Source organism: Drosophila rhopaloa, unplaced genomic scaffold (genome assembly GCF_018152115.1).
Source record: "Drosophila rhopaloa isolate 14029-0021.01 unplaced genomic scaffold, ASM1815211v1 contig_2, whole genome shotgun sequence".
Taxonomy (NCBI): Eukaryota; Metazoa; Arthropoda; class Insecta; order Diptera; family Drosophilidae; genus Drosophila; species Drosophila rhopaloa.
Genome location: NW_025335083.1, coordinates 8553228 through 8569743, shown reverse-complemented (window position 1 = coordinate 8569743; position 16516 = coordinate 8553228). Strand labels below are relative to the sequence as shown.

The 16516-nt window shown below is 41.6% G+C and overlaps 1 protein-coding gene across 2 annotated transcripts; it reads left to right on the top strand.

Moving 5' to 3' along the window:
- The first annotated feature begins 10452 nt into the window (after positions 1 to 10452).
- On the top strand, positions 10453 to 15866 carry LOC108042869 (transcription factor glial cells missing 2). Of its 2 annotated transcripts, none has more exons than XM_017121346.2 (4): positions 10453 to 10797; positions 13460 to 14201; positions 14267 to 14357; positions 14742 to 15866. In XM_017121346.2, exons 1-4 carry the CDS (start codon positions 10787 to 10789, stop codon positions 15734 to 15736), a joined length of 1839 nt encoding a protein of 612 aa, XP_016976835.1. In that variant the 5' UTR covers positions 10453 to 10786; the 3' UTR covers positions 15737 to 15866. The 2 variants fall into 2 exon arrangements, with proteins under 2 accessions (XP_016976835.1, XP_016976834.1); XM_017121345.2 differs by having other exon boundaries at positions 14264 to 14357.
- The last annotated feature ends 650 nt before the right edge of the window (positions 15867 to 16516 follow it).

Here is a 16516-nt window from a genome sequence, read left to right as displayed (position 1 = left end):
GAGCTATAGGATATAGACGTCCGATCGACACGCGCCTTTACCTTGATCAATGTATGCATAAAAAAATACGATTTGGAAAGATTCATGTCAATAGCTTTTACACTGCGCGAAATATCATCAATTCTTGCAAGATATATCCGATTGTTCCTATGGGAGCTATAGGATATAGACATCCGATCGGTGCGATTTTCAAACTTAATCTGCGTACACATGTTTTAGGACGAGTGTGAAAGTTTCAGATCGCTAGCTTTTAAACTGAGCTCGCAAACGGTATTGAAACAGACAGACAGACGGACAGACGGACAGACGGACATGGCTATATCGACTCCCCTATTGATCCTGATCAAGAATATATATACTTTATAGGGTCGGAATCGTCTCCTTCACTGCGTTACAAACTTCTGACCAAAATTATAATACCCTCTGCAAGGGTATAAAAACGCCGGGAATTACAAAAAGCAGTAAGCAATTTGTTCGTAGTTTTGCCAATCAAAAATGAACATAAAATTGCAAGTATAGACTTCTTAAAGCGCATTTAAATAAGCTCAAATGACTTTTTTCCGCACTTGCAAGTTTTCTTTAGATATATTTTATTAAATACTAGATTAACCGCATGGGCTAAAAACTCCCAAAGACGACAAGGAACTCAATATAGAGCTGGGGAATGAAAATTGATGACTCTACCGGTTCGCAGGTGAAGAGGAACTCCTCTGGTTCTGCTCACGTAGAGGTGACATCTCCTGGGCTCCTTGGGTGTTGTTTTGTAATTCTGTGGTCGTCGTCATCGTCATCGCATTACCAGGTAATTGTAACGTCAGCCGAGGCACGGGCTCGGCAGGTGGCACTCCAGCCAAGGCAGACGCCTCCGAGTGCCCGACGCTAATGACACCAAACAGCAAATACCAAACACCAACTGAAACGAAGATGATGTCTTGCCATGCGCCACAGGATGTGTCTGGCTCTCTGGACCAGGGTCTGCAGATTCTGGAGGGGTGGGGGTGTGAGATGTGGGGTACGAGGTGTGAAGTGTGCAGTGTGCAGTGTGCAATTGCCCTCGGGCCATCCGTCTCCTGCCGAGCAAATAGCCAAGGAGTTCTGGGGACGACCCGTGGTGATTTTGTGGGATTTTCCTTATAAAAATGTTAGACTCTTAATTTCGACTCTGATTTAATTACTAGACATTTAGCGAAGTGACTTGTGTGGGCTGCAGCACGAAATCCCTGGAAATCTCTGATAGCAATCTGTATGGAAAACAGCGATAGCAATCAGTATGGAAAACACCGATAGCAATCAATATGGAAAACCTCGATTGCAATCAGTGAGGATCTCGAAAGATAAAATTGGCAAAGCATGACTGTCAAAAGGTATAATTTATTAGCCCGAAATTAGCATCGAATTCTGTTTCGGGAGTGGTGCTATTCATCGGGCCAACCCTCACCTCCCCTTTCCGTAAATGTACATTGACTAATGAAACGCAGTTGCATTTTTCGAGTGTCCTGCTGACGAGGTCGTTCTGGGCCAAATGATTCGAGTTATTTATGGCCCACAAAATCGTGGTGGCTGCTGCTCCCTTCATTGTTTGGTTATTTCGCTTGTTTACCTACTGTTTTTGGGCCTGCAATTTCCACATAAAAATTGCCAAATATTTTGCCATGCATTTTGGGTTTCCTATTCGTCTATTATTATTTGCCTGGTGTGTCCGATGCTAATTTGAATGCGATAATACGCCCGCGATTCTGTTGTTAATTAGTGGGATTTGTTTAGGTGGTTTTTATTATGATTCTGATGGAGCCTCGGCATCAGACACGCGACAAAAAGGTGTAACTATTTATGCGGGAATGGAACAAAGAATAGAGTGCATCAAATTGTATGTTAGGTATGGTATGGACAACAAGACAAAATAAATGTATATAATAATTTGGGATTCAAATCCAGAAGTCCCATTTTCAGCGGAAAGTGAAAATTGTTTATATAGGCATGGTATGTTTAGTTTGCAAGTTTTTTAGTTGGTTTTATTATTCTAAAACAATCTTTCTTTGGTTAGTTAAATTGAACTGTTAAAATAAATTAAATGTAAAATTCGAATCTACAGTATTTAACTATAACTATAATTATGAATACTATGCATATTCATAACATAAGTATGAATTAAATATTCTGTGCAACTTATTAGTATTGAGTGTTAAGTTTATATAAATAAATAGACAATCTGAGTATTTACCAGGTCGACTCGCACAAATAACCAAAAGCCACTAAAATTTATTTAAAATTAACTTGCGGAATAAAATATTTCTTTTAGTAATTTGGAAGTTCCAGTAAAAGATTTCGTATCTTTTACATTTTACAAAGAACATTTTAAGGTCTGTTAAAATTTTAAAAGAACAATTAAGGTACGATTCTAGGTAATTTTTAATATAATTTTGCCTCTTTTTGCACCTTCTTGTTTACACTAGCCTAACAATATCTCCGAACAATGCAATTTAAATATCCATCAGAGATCTGCAACGAGTATGATCGAGTCAACTCGATCAGCGTGCCCAAATTTCGCTCAATTCAACTCAACTCATTCTGCAGAAATGTGATTGTGAGTGATGCACACCCGAAATAAAAATTCGGAGAATAATCATGCTCGTGCATCATTTTGCTTTTGAGTTCTTTTAGCTCATCGTCGCTCTTCGGGTCGATCAACATGCTGATTTTTTGCTTCGTGTTCGAGTCCATGAAATGAACGTTGCCAAACTCGCAATCATCTCGAACCGATCATGATCGATTCGATTTAGTGGACGATGTGAATGAGTTGATTGTGAGTAAGACTAAAATACTCGAGTTGATTGCGATCAACAAATAAAATGAAAAGGCTAGTTGCTAGTTGGAGGATTAAATGAACAAGTTTTTATTTTTCATATTAGGTTCAAATTAAAAAAATTAAATTAAAAAATAAAAAAATTTAAAAATTAATTCATATAAAAAAATAAAAAACTATTAACAGCAATATTCAATATTCTTGTTTTAAAATGTACATATGTAGTCTTAAATCTAAACTAAGTATTATAATTTTTATAATAAGAATTTAGAAAAAGCAAACTGTCAACTGATCGTGGCTCCAATCGGTTTCGTTTTTCTGTAATAATGTTTCCAGCCAATGAAAAAGATCGTTCAGCTGCCGCACTGCTAGCTGGAATTGAATGTATCTGGATCGCTAGTTTTGACAACAAGGGGTATTTATTTTGTTTACTTTGCCACCATTCAATTAAACTAAATTTGTAGTCTATTTCAACGAATTCCTTGCAATACTTTTCAAGTTCGTCCTCGGGCGTTTCTTGGATTTTTTAAGTTCGATGGTTTTATTAAATTTGGAAAAAAGAAAGCGTCGTTGTTTTTATCAGGTGCTGCGGCTTGTATAGTCGAATTTAAATCAGTTATCTCACTGCCGATAGCATCAAAAGAAAAATTTGATGTCGAAGCAAGTGAAGGTGTAGATTGACACGAAGACCCAGTTTCTGTAAGCAACGCAGTATATGAATTGTCTATCATGCGCGAAACACAGAATCTTTTAATTTCGGCGATGTCATCTGGTTGCATATTCAAAGCTGGTGGAAATAAGAAATATGCAGCTTTATGCCACAAACTTAAATTGGGAACCCATATTTCATCAATGTTAACAAGGATATTCTCCTTTAAAATCGAAATTGATATGACATCTTCAGAATTTGGCGCACAAAGGCTTTGAATTTTTAAAATAGATGGAAGATGTCTAACACATTTGAGAATAAGTGGCTGCTACAGTTTAGGCGAATATTTTGTTCCAAAGCTTTGACCATATTGGAGCCTCTATCAGTAATGAACTTAATATTATCAATACTTTGAACATTAAATTCCATGAACAGGCTTTTAAGTTTTCGCAAGACATTGTCACCTGTGGATCTTTGGAAATCCATTGATTTCATGCCCAAAACAATATCGAAAAATTTAAACTCCTTTTGGTAATGAAATGTAACGCCTAGAAAATTCCTTTTTACGTAGTTGTCGGTCCACATGTCGATTGTAGCTGAGGCTCCACCGCTGCTTACAATGTCAATTATTTCCTCCTTAATATTTTGTTTTTTCTCTGTGGCGCACTTTTTAACCTTTCGAGAAATTGTAGTGGGATCCGGTAATAAGTCTTCCAAATCGATGTGTTCACCATAAGTGGCCCCGATCTTGATGAAAAATTGTACTAGCTTAAGAAAGCCAGATCCACGCACAGCTGTAAATGGTCGACAGTCTTCCGTTATCCACGATGTACATTTTTCTATGGCCTCAGACTTGTCCAAAGCGGAGACACATTTTAAAGGTGATGTCTGCTTAGTTAATTTGCAGCAGCTATGTCTGTTTAAATTAGATGTTTGGCTTGCGGTGTACTTTAGAACCTTGGAGCAAGTGCGGCAGAATACGAATCCGGTCAATATGGTGTTGTCTGGCTTTACAATTTCTGCCAAGACATTCCAAATTAAACTGCGTCCTTTACGTTTGGCAGATAGTGTGTATGTGCCATGTGTAATTTGCTCAGCAACACTTTCCATGTCCATTTTTTAAAAACTTTACAAATTAATGCGTGCCGGCGAAAAAGTCAAACAACGCGTGCCACAAAACTCAAAAAGTGGCACGAGCCAAAGTCGATCAAACCGATCTCAGACGAAAAGTACCGTACGAAAAAACCACTCATGTAAACCATCCGAACACAAGCGAACCCAAATATTTGATCACAACAATCATGTATGAGAAATGTTGCACTCACAAACGATCATGCCTGCGGTTGAGAACGATCACACACGGTCATTGATAAGCTTTGATCGTTTGATGCAACATAAATGTTCACTCACAACGTTCGCTCACCGCTCATACTTTTTGGATCAAGCGAAGTGATTGAATCATACCAGATACGAGTCAATGATCGGGTGTACCCCAAAACGTTTGACTCGTTGCAGATCTCTGATATCCATTAGGCAGCACTGCCTGCCAAAACAGCTGCCCCGACTGATGAACTGACTGGCTGACTGACTGTCCGATATCAATCACTCCCCTGAATTTCAGTCTGAGTATGAATCCGCATCCGAATCCTGCCCCGGAATCCGCATATGCAAAAAGAGGCGCACAATCCGCAGCAGAAATAATCGGGATGGCATAAACATGAGTCGGGGGAAACGGTAAAAACTGTCAAAGGCAATTGTCAGTGGCTTTGTTTGGACTTGAGGGCAAGTCGCAGCCGTTGATATTGGAATGATCGATCATGCGGGGAGGGAACATCAATACATCAATCTCGAGTGGGCTGATACCGCTGCCCAAATGATCGTGGGAGTTTCTCGTTTTGTGTCTTCCAGTTTGCACCTTTCGACGGGGCTCGCGCTGAATGCGGAGCACGTGCTGGATACTCCAGCGCATGGGTACTTAAATCTCCAAGTGTCGTCTAGTCAGAGCAACTGAGGCAGCAGAAGGGGAAGGGGAAGGGGAATGGTATGAAGAAGCCAAGGACCAGCATAACTCTGGGCCAGAAGAAGTGCAGCTGTTGGACTGGCGGCTTGCCGCAGTCTTAGCCACTTCCTCTTCGTGGTCTGCTTGAAAAAAGGTGCTCGTGGATGTGGAGTGGAGGGGGGGCCAAGTATTAACCCGTGCCATCCCATCTACGTGCCCTGCATCCACACGCCCATAATTTCCGAAACCAAATTAATTGTTGTTATTATTTACTTTGGTTCGTTCTGCGGCGTACCACCTGTTAACCAGTTACACTAATTGAATATCAATATTCTGATTCCGCTGACTGCACGCAGCACTTTTCATTTCTATAATCCCCCATTGATGGGCTGATAAGTTAGGCTCTGGCTAAAGCTCATGCCATAATCATAATCGTAATCATAATCGTAATTAACTTAAACGGTTATGCGGACCGTTCACTTCTTGGCGTCTTCGATACCCCGATTCCCAATCCCCTTTTCCCGATCCCTTTTCCCGATCCCATCCAGCTGCTCTTGAGGCAGGTCAAGTCGTGCGTGCCGCTGTCGTCTGGTTTCGGTTTGGGGTCTCTTCTGGTCTGTGATCGGGGATCTGGGATCTCAACGGGATGGCTTGGAATGGGATGACTTGATTACCACCGCCGCATGCGGGATGTTGGTCAGAGATTTCTCGGTTCGCAATTGCGACTGTTTTGTGGGCCATCTGCTGCCACTGCTAAACGAAATCGAAATCCAAATCAACAATCCAGTTGGGCTGGATTGGCTCTCATCACCTCCCAGCTGGTTGGGGCTTATCTTATCGCAGTATCTGGGACACAGGAGCACTGGCTTTTAATTAATGCGCTTTAGATAAAGAGTTTGGTCAGGAGAAGGACAAGGAAAAGAACAGAAACGGATCTTAAGAAAATCGAATTCTTTTTAACATAAGAAGAGTCTTTATAAGCCTATTTAAATAAATGACACATTCCATATCAACTCAGCCTCCTCGTTGTTTTAAGCTTACAATATCACTTAAAATTATAGGGCACTGTAATTGTTATATTAAGCATATACTTATTTTGACGAATGACCACTCTTTCGCCCCATATTCGCCTGAGGAAGTGTACACTTTAATAACTACTTTTAGTTGATATGGAATGTGCCATGTACTTCATTTAAATTATATTGTCTCTGTTATTGCTGTTATAGTAGCTGTATTATTTTAAAGAAAGAATTCAATAACAATAAAACTCGAGTTGGGTATTTAATTGGCCAAAGAAGCCAAAGGGAATTGATTGGTTTCTATACACTTGCCTCAAATACTTTTTATACTTCCTTCATACTCATATTGGTATATGGCGCCGATTTAATTGTCTTGCAGAACGAACCGCTAAGGACCGGAGGCATCTAACTGCAAATGCCAGAGCTCCATATGTGTATCCATCATTCCAGCTTCGATCTTCGATCTTCGATCTTCCATCCCATTATGAGGGCTGAGGGTTCCTTGACATACCACTGCCGCAGTGGCTGGCCCCCAATCAAGCTGCTCATGAGCAGAGCACATTAGGCCCGGAATGGAATCCCGCCCCAAGCTCATTATGCAAACAATAAGTTGGAGGGAGGACTACGTTGTCGGGAGCCAACTGCGCCGGGTTATTTATGCCGCGAATGTGCCGAATTTTCAACAGTCCATTTAGCTGATTAAAGTGTAGGACAGCGCAACTCCGGCTGCGATGCGAATTCGGGTAATTTGGGTGATGAGGAAATGGCAGGGTCTTTAAGCACCTCCGGTGCGAAAATTACAGTCCGCACTCTGCGTAATTTTGGCACCTTACCTTCCTTACATTGGACCACATTCGGGACTCGCTACTTTTGATATCTTCTTTTTTCTGGCTTTTTTTTTGTGGTTTTTGTGATGGTTCTGTTAGGCGAAAGAAGTCATAAAATTAAATTTATGGGTCATAATTTTACGATCAAAAGTAATGCGACCGGGTAGATGGCTTGTCTTGGGGCCCTCAAAGCATTCCACCCTTGTAATTGGGTTCTAATCGAGCTCATTTATAAGACCACGACTCCAAGAGGTCCATTAGCATTGGCCTAACCCGCCGAAGGCTCCCCAGACATTTGTCAAAATTTCTCAAAAATCAATTCCTCTTGTTCGCGTTATTGTTGTGGGGCTTTTTTTGTGGGTGATGCGAGTGTATATCAATCAGTCAATAGGCAAAACGTTAATCCGTCGTAGTTGTGTGATGAGCTTTGCTGTAGGGTTTGGGTCTCAAACTTGGTCTATTAGCGGACCTCCCTGCGTGACGGCCAATTAATTGCGTAAATGGAAAAATTGCCTTCGGTCTTTGTCTTTGCTGGGTGCCACAAAAGTCACACTTCACTGTGGTCCGAGATTAAGCTACAGTCGGAGAAACATTTTGTGGGAATGTGTCAACAATCGAATGTATTTGTGCGGACATCATAGGGGTCATCAATATTCACGACTGACTAAGAGACTCCTTTTTAATTGGGGTAATCTATGATTGCAGTGGTCTAAAGAGCTTTTTTGTCAGTGCAGCTATTTAAATCAGTTAAAAATAACATGATAATCATGGTTTTAATTCATAATAAAACCTCAGTTCCATTAATTACCTGATATAAAGCAATATATTTAGAAAGAAGACCTCTTAAACTAAACCCTTTTCTCCAAGTGCTCCTCCACAAATTAATTATTAATATTTTTAGGTCGAAAGCTTGGCGCGCAGACTACTCGGAAATCCATTACAATGTACACCAGTTTTTATTTATTTTAACAGATCGATGATTAATTTGATGCGCCAAAACCAAATTATGGAATATTTTGGAACACAATGAACCGGAGTGGAGCCGTGGATACCCCAATGACAGGCCCTTCTTGGAACAGCTGGAGCTTTGCGCTCTCGGAGCACGCGCTCATTAGATGGCCGCCCGATCCCAGCGTGACTCTGGATCTATGACTTCGAGGTGGGACCACACCGGGTGTGTGTACCTACATTAAACTACGCATGCTTATAAAATAATGTTGGGCAATTAATTGCGAAAACCCCAAGCAGCTGGCAGGCAGAAAACTAAACCGAACCAAGTCGAAACACAGCGATAAGCCGGATCGAGATAGAAACACAGCGATAAGCCGGATCGAGATAGATACTCGGGGGAAACTGTTTAGCTAGTTGTAAAATTGTGAATACTTCTACCACTTTCTGGTCTGTTTTGGTCTGGTATGCTACGTGTATTTGTCACCCGTATCATTTGCCGTGGAGCGTTAAAACGACAGCAGCAGCAGCGGAGGGGCAAATGGCCAGCAGCGTACTAGTACTACCTCGTAGTTACGCGTTTACAGGCCCAATCCCGTATAACTGCCCAATCCCCTCCTGTCCCCCGCCCCCTTGCCCTTTTTAATTACGAGTCACAGTCGCTGAGCAGCGGCAGCAGCAACAGTTGCCACTGGCCGCTGTTTCCATTTTTGTTACCATTTACATTTCCTGTCAACGGCACTCACAATTTTCACTTTAACGCCTATTTGCTCCTCCATTTCTTTATTTTTTCTCCCTGTTAAATTGCTCTTCTTCGTTTGTTAATTGTGTGTGTGCTACCAAGTGGATGCATAAATTGTATTTTATTTTTTGTGGCCTGTAACTTTGGCCCAAATGGCGATGCGGGCTGATCAGGTGAAAACAAAAGACGCAGCAAGCATTAGGCCCAGAAGTACCCCCGCCCCCCAAAAAAGTTCACCCTCTGGCTGAAATGGCCCTGATATTGTTGCCACTTGTGTATTCTGATGTTGTGGCTCCTAATAAACCTAACTGACATTTAAGTCATTGACCAAAGAAAGTATCTTTGGATGGAGAGAAGTGGAAGAAGAGTTCTCATGTTCCTTTCCAAATGAGTTAAAATAAGTAAAATGCTTAGCAACTTTTCACACAGTAATCTGATTGCCTATTCACACATTACTGACTCCAAAAATTGAAATAAAAAATTAATTTTTCTATTCCATTACAAGTGGTTTGCTAATGCTTAATTTACTACGAATTGGACTAATATTTGTGTGAATATATAAAACATTTTGCAAGTCATATTCATTTCTCCAGTGCAACGAATAACAAATTTTTCAAAAATATTTGTATACTTTGTACGTATATCTTATTGAAGAATGAAAATTAAATAAATCCCATTAGGGAGTGCATTCAATTCGTTCAAAATGTATAGATACAAAATGGAATCGATTTCTGTTATTAAAAATGCATGGGAAATGTGAATATAATTTAATCTAAAATGTTTAATGTATGTATTAAACGGAATAGTCCGACACTACCCAGTCCATTAATCATGCCACTAATCTGCCGAGCATGGCCAACGATAAACCCTTGAATATCTATGCTCTCTCTGTGGTTTCTATTGCTTTTTGTTGGCATATCCTTAAACAGAACAATGGGGACTGATAAGCGGCATAATAAGTAATTAAATTTCTGTGATGCTTATCGAGTGTACAAATGTATCCCCCCTCCCCGCAGAAATTCCTCCATCTTCCCCTCCGGAACTTCAAAAACTCTCTCTCTCTCTCTCGAGGAGAGAGAGAAACCCCCGATGCAATGGAATGAATGTGAGTGTGAGCGAGTTTATCCGACCAATCGCAGGCGAGGAGCGACTGGAAGTGGTCGCTGCCTGGAAGACAATGTATCTGACGGATACGTTTTACCACTCCGGCAGCTGCGACGGCTCCTCTTCGTGGCTGCGTGGAGTTTTTGGCAAATTATGCGGGTGGCTCGTCGCTGCCCCCGCCATCCCCCCTCCCCCGACTCTTTGGCATTTTGTTGGTTTTTGTAGGTGGAGCCAGAGCCATAATACCATTCCTTTGTTGACAAAACTTGGCACCACTCGCTCGCCGAAGTTTGTTTTTGTCTGCTGCTGCCGCTGCTCTTTTGTTTTTCGTATCTGCCAGATACGCGCGCACATCCCGCCCTGCTGCACACAAATCGCTCGCTCATCACAGGTTGCTTGGGGCTTAGTGAAAAGGTCGTCATTCTCACCGCTGTCTCTCGTCGTCGGCGTCGCGTGCGCAATCCGTACCGTACTAAGCATAAACTAGCGACGGCTATCCGCGAAATACAAAATACAAGACACAAGTGCCCATCATACACAAGTGTCGCCTAATTGGATTACAATGCTCAAGTGTTGCCTGTTCGGAAGGGCTTTCAAGTAGCACAAAACTCATTTAAGAGTCCGGTTAACCGTTTATTGGATACACCACTTATATCGTCAAATATCTGGATTAAAGACGCTGGTTCATTTGGAATATGGTTGTTATGTAAGTTCTTAAATGCCTCCTTTGACGGGCAATGTAAAAAGTACAGAAACTCTTTTATTTAGGTTATATTGGGATAAAGTTTTGTTATCTATAACATATTAAAATTTGTCTAGATTCATACATGTCTTTTAATTTAAGTTCGTGACAAATCAATTTATATCCTTTAATTAATAATATTGTACTTGGAGGAACGTTTTTTGAGTCTGTTCGGACTCGTAACGTTCATAGAATGTGTAAAATAAAGTATTGCTTTAAATACTGTTGTAAATTAGTTTCATATGAGAATGAGGTTTATAACTAGAACAGTTTTTATTTAAACATTTCAATAACATAATTACGAAAGTACCTATTTGTACGATCATGATTTTCGTATATTAAAATAATATTCTTTCTGTTAATTTTCATTAAAAGAACAAATAAAAAAACAACCTCAATTTAAAACAATGATTTTGAGTTTTTAATGTGTTTTTAAATGCATTGCCAGAAAATGTATAGTTCCAAGTAACATAAAATCGACGGTTCATTAAGAGAGTGAAATCAACAATTTAAGTAAGGCACGACTTTCTGATAACTTTAAAATCTTTTAAATCTATAAAATAGTATGCTTTTAATCCCAAGACAGTAAAAAGGAACAAAAATAAGATTTTCCGTATATCTATAAGTATTAATGATAATCAGATGTCGCACTACAGTTCCATATAGAGTAATATCATTCTATTTGCATCCTTATGATGACTTAGAAAATGATCTTTACACTATTTCTTCCAATTATTCTTAATCCGAACCCATAGACCATGTTGACACGCGCTAATCCCAAGCATCTGCGTAAGTGTTGAGCTTACAAACACCTCCGATCAATCTGAGATGAGGAATGGGCCACAAATCAAACGCTAAAGAGGCAGCGGGGGAGGGTGGGTAAAATGTAAATGACTTCAAACGCTTTATTATCACGCTGGGCATGGGCCACAGCTTAGTTAATGGCACGCCGCTCCAGTCCGCTCCAAAGAGCCGCGGGGTGTGCCTGGGATCGCGGACCCGGCACCGGACCACACACAGTCGTAGGCGGAGCGGCGCTCGAGTGAAAGGGTCAAAGAGTTGCCCCGGCCCTTCTCCGATTTATAGAGACATATTTTCTAGGTGACAAACTTATTATGAGCCCAGGAGGGGTAACCAAAAAAAAAACACATATCGGGAACGAAGTGAGACGCTATCAGCATCAGATAAGCGCGACTAACGAGCGCCCCGAAGTGTCGAGCAGTCAATTTACGGACCCAAAACAAAGCGAACCAATCACTAACCACGAACAGGTTCATTCGGGGATCGGTGATCGGCGATCGGGGAACCCAGAGACCACCAAGCGATCCCAATGCCCAGGTATTCGATATTAGACAGCGAGCAACCTGCTGACTTCCAAGTACACATAAAAACGCTCAGGGGATCACCGATGGACAGAACTCGGTCCAAACAAATTTATTGCTAATTGCTGAGCGCGTCTCTAATAACTCCCACACACATGGAGAATCTCGGCCGAGGCCCTCCATCGAGTCTAGCAACTCCACACTCCACACTCCACGCTGACTCACGATCCGAAGTGTCGGTTTAATTTGCCCTCCCGCCTTCGCAACTGGCGCTCGAATTACGATTACGATTCTGGCCAGCTTGGATTACCGCCCGAGGTGGATTTGGGGCTAACGGTACCGGCCCTTTAAACTGGACCTAAAGAGCGATGCGCTTCATGGCGCTCGTAAACCTCACAAACGTCCCATTTGATTGGCAGGTCTCTATGACTGACCCCCTACGAAACAGTTTAGGGCGCAATTAAGATAGGATTTCAATTTCCTTAAACGATGCTTAAGCCTGGGCGATTAAGTCCCAGTTAAATGGATCACTTAAAGTTTTTACTTGCGGTTAAGAGTGGTAATATAAAGTGTTTCAATTGAGCATCAAATTGTGACTCAGAACATTGCCTGTCATTTAATTCCAGAGAAGAAGAGGTGTTTAAATTTAAAGGGCAACGAATAATAATTTTTTTCTATTATATAAAAGTAAACATATAAATTAACATTTAAGTCTTATGCTTAACTCAATGGATTACTCTAAAAAAAAAATTTAAATCAATTTTAAAAGCCAATGGATATATTTACATCAATTTCTATTTTTGTTATTTATAAATTAAATTTATAAATCAAACTTCCAAGAATTTGTAATATTTAGTCCAGCGGTTTCGTTAGCAGCTATTTATAATAATTTTATTAAAATGGGGATAAAAATTAATAAATTCACAAGCCAAAAAATGATTTCCTTTAGTTTGCGTCTAGTAATGCCGCCACGACAACTCTTGTTGGTAAGCCCTTAGTGTTTTAAAAACAGCGGTTGCAAAAGCAATAATTAATAGTAAAAATAGGAAAAAAAATGTAAAACGATATGACGACACATAATTTAAACGTTTTGCAATAAAGTCTATTCACCTTAAGAGCTCAGGAAGTTAAGTGTATTTAGAGCATGCAAATAATACATTTCTAACGATTGAAAAGCATCCATATAGCTAAAGGTATCTTTCAAATTTTAAACGAAATTTCTGAAATTTCTTTATACAAATAAATAATATTATAAGATTAAGTAAAGAATGAAACTTAAAATGTATTCCCCTAATCCTTCACAGAAATGGCTACAACTTTAAGTCGCAGCAACTTCTCACACAGCAGCCCGATCATTCTCAGCACGCCCAGTTCGCCCAGTCCCATAGTCAGGGTCCGGATCCGGGCCACAATCCAAGTCCTGGTCAGCAGCAGGCAGGTGGATCCATGACCATGCCGGCGGCGTCGGGGGGCAAGGGAAAGCGGGAGTGGGACATCAACGATGCCATTGTGCCGCATGTTCCCGACCAGGAGTTCGACGAGTTCAACGAGTGGAGCGATGGCCACGTCCGGCACATTTACTCGCTGCACAACGAGGAGGCCAAGAAGCACATCTCCGGCTGGGCCATGCGCAACACGAACAACCACAATGTGAACATCCTGAAGAAGAGCTGCCTGGGCGTGCTGGTCTGCTCCCAGCACTGCACCCTGCCCAACGGATCCAAGATCAATCTGCGTCCGGCCATTTGCGACAAGGCGCGTCGGAAGCAGGAGGGCAAGGCCTGTCCCAACAAGAGTTGTCGTGGCGGCAGACTGGAGATCAAGCCGTGTCGCGGTCACTGCGGCTATCCGGTGACCCACTTCTGGCGGCACTCCGGCAACGCCATCTTCTTCCAGGCCAAGGGAGTGCACGACCACCTGCGTCCGGATCCGAAGAACTCCAGCGTTTCCAAGAGGGCCTTTGGCAGGGTGCCGCTGGGGGGAAAGTCCGCCAACGGATCGGTGGGCAAAAAGTCGGTTATTGCGGGTCTGGTCAAGCAGGTGAAGGTGAGTTAGAAATATAGAGTCTTTGGAAGTCAATCATAATCATAATCTCGCTTTACTCACAGCAGCAACAGCACAGTCTCATGAGCAAGGTCCTTAAGCGTCCTGCTGCCAGTAATCCTTTGAGCCACTCCGCCTTGGATATATACCAGTATAATGGTAAGCAAATTAAAAAGAGTAAAGGAAAAAAATAAATATTTAGTTTTGAAATAAGCATTTTTTATTTCCTTTGCATTGAAGATTTAATCTCATCGTCTTAAAATTAATAGAACTGTTTTAATATATTACTTAAAAAGCAAAATTATTTACAGCACTTTTATTAAGTAATCAATACCAGCTTTATGTAGCCACGTTTTAACAGAGAAGTTTTGTACGATATGAAAAAAAGTTACTAAAACATTAAATACTTTGGTTATTATTTTCTTTTAAATTAAGTTAAAATGCTTTCTGGAATGAATAATATATTTTGAGTATTGCTTAAATTTTTATCCTATTATTCAGATTTTTATTATATACCTCTTATAATTTTCCTTTCCTCCTCAGCTTGTGGCAAGTGCACCAGCTACAGCCACTGCACCTGCAGCTACCTGGAGGACACCAGCACCACGGCGAGGAGCCACCAATTGTCGCAGTCCTCGAATTACGGCACCAACTCCTGGCCCCTGAGTGGATCCGAGTCCTCGGCGCCCTGCGAGACCGCCGCGAATGTGTTCACTGTCAACCACCAGCACATCACGTACAACTATCCCATCTACCATGCAACTCCGACGGCGGCGACTGCAGCTCCCAGTAAATCACCCAGTTTGCCGTACACCTGCAGCATTTCGGAACTGGCCGCATACCAGCAATCCTCGAGTGGGAACGCCTACTCGATGGGGGCTCCGGTCCATGGACACACCCAGTGTCAGGCACTGGCCTACGAGTCCAGTCCGCAACTGGCCACTCCGGAGCCGGAGTTCATCAACTACTCGCAGATCAAGCACTTGGGTGGTGGTCAGGAGGAGATCAGCTGCAAAGGAGAGCCGGGGGCGGGTCTGCCGCCCACCATAAAGTACAACGCCACCGTGGAGACACAGCCGTATGTGGAGGACAACTACGACTACTACTACAGTCCCAAGGCGGAGTACGAGATGCAGCAGCACCACCAACACCCACAGCACCTCCAGCAGAGCCACCAGCAATTCGGGGGAAACCAATCGACGGGTCACCACTACTACGAAAGCGGGAGTGGTTACAATGGTGTTAGCTACTTTGACACGGGAACCACCACAGTGCCACCGGGAAATACCGCGACCGGAAACAGCCTGGACACCGGATACGGAAGCTACTACGATCATTATTCCAGCTACGAGCAACAAATGGCGGTAGCTAGTGGATTTGCCACTGCGGGAGGATCAAGTGTCCCGACAGTTGCCCCGCCCCCAGGCCATCCACCGCCTCCGCCTCCTCCGCCCACGCTAACGTACCACCATCACCACCACCACCACTTGCACCACTCGGCGGCAACGACGGCGCTTGCACCATCGGTCACCCATTGAATAGTACTTAACGATTCCGGACGCCGGAGCATTACTCATAGTGGATAGCCTAGCATAGTACCATAGTGTTAGGATTAGTTGTGAAATCTTAATTTCCATCTGTACGCGTAGTGTTACACCATTTTCTCATTGTTTTACCCGGCAAATAAATTATTAAAATATGTTGATTTATAAAAGTAAAATTGAACTTAAGGTCTGAAAGGGGCTAGTAATGGAAAAATCAAATTATGTTTAACAGCTTCAAAGTCAGTTTAAATCTTTGAAACGGAAAATATATTTTAAGGGCCCTTTCTACAAACGTACTGGGTATTTGTAAGGAACGTTACTAACTTTAGATAAGTGACACAAAATATTTAATATTTCAGTATTTTTTTATACCCAGCTACATATATGTTTTAAATTTTTCGCATCTAACACTGTTTAAAACGCCCCCTACCGATCTCGAATGGAACTCCGGCAACCAATCGATTAACCCACCACCATTGGTAATCCTTCTCTACCAACGCACAATGGGTTCCTGAAACAAGAAATTTTTGATTTTCTAATTTATATCGATATGGTTTAAAAAAATTTACTATTCTGGCCCATAGTTTTAAACAAAAATTTGTAAAGTAACCCCGAAATGGAGACTTAATTTTTCTTTGTCATTTTGTTTTTGTGTTCGTAACATATGTAGGTTTGATATTTGCAGTAATTTTATATATTCTGATTATCAACATACGACTCTCCGATTCATTAAATAATTCAACAAGATTAAGTACGTTACATTAAATAAATCAA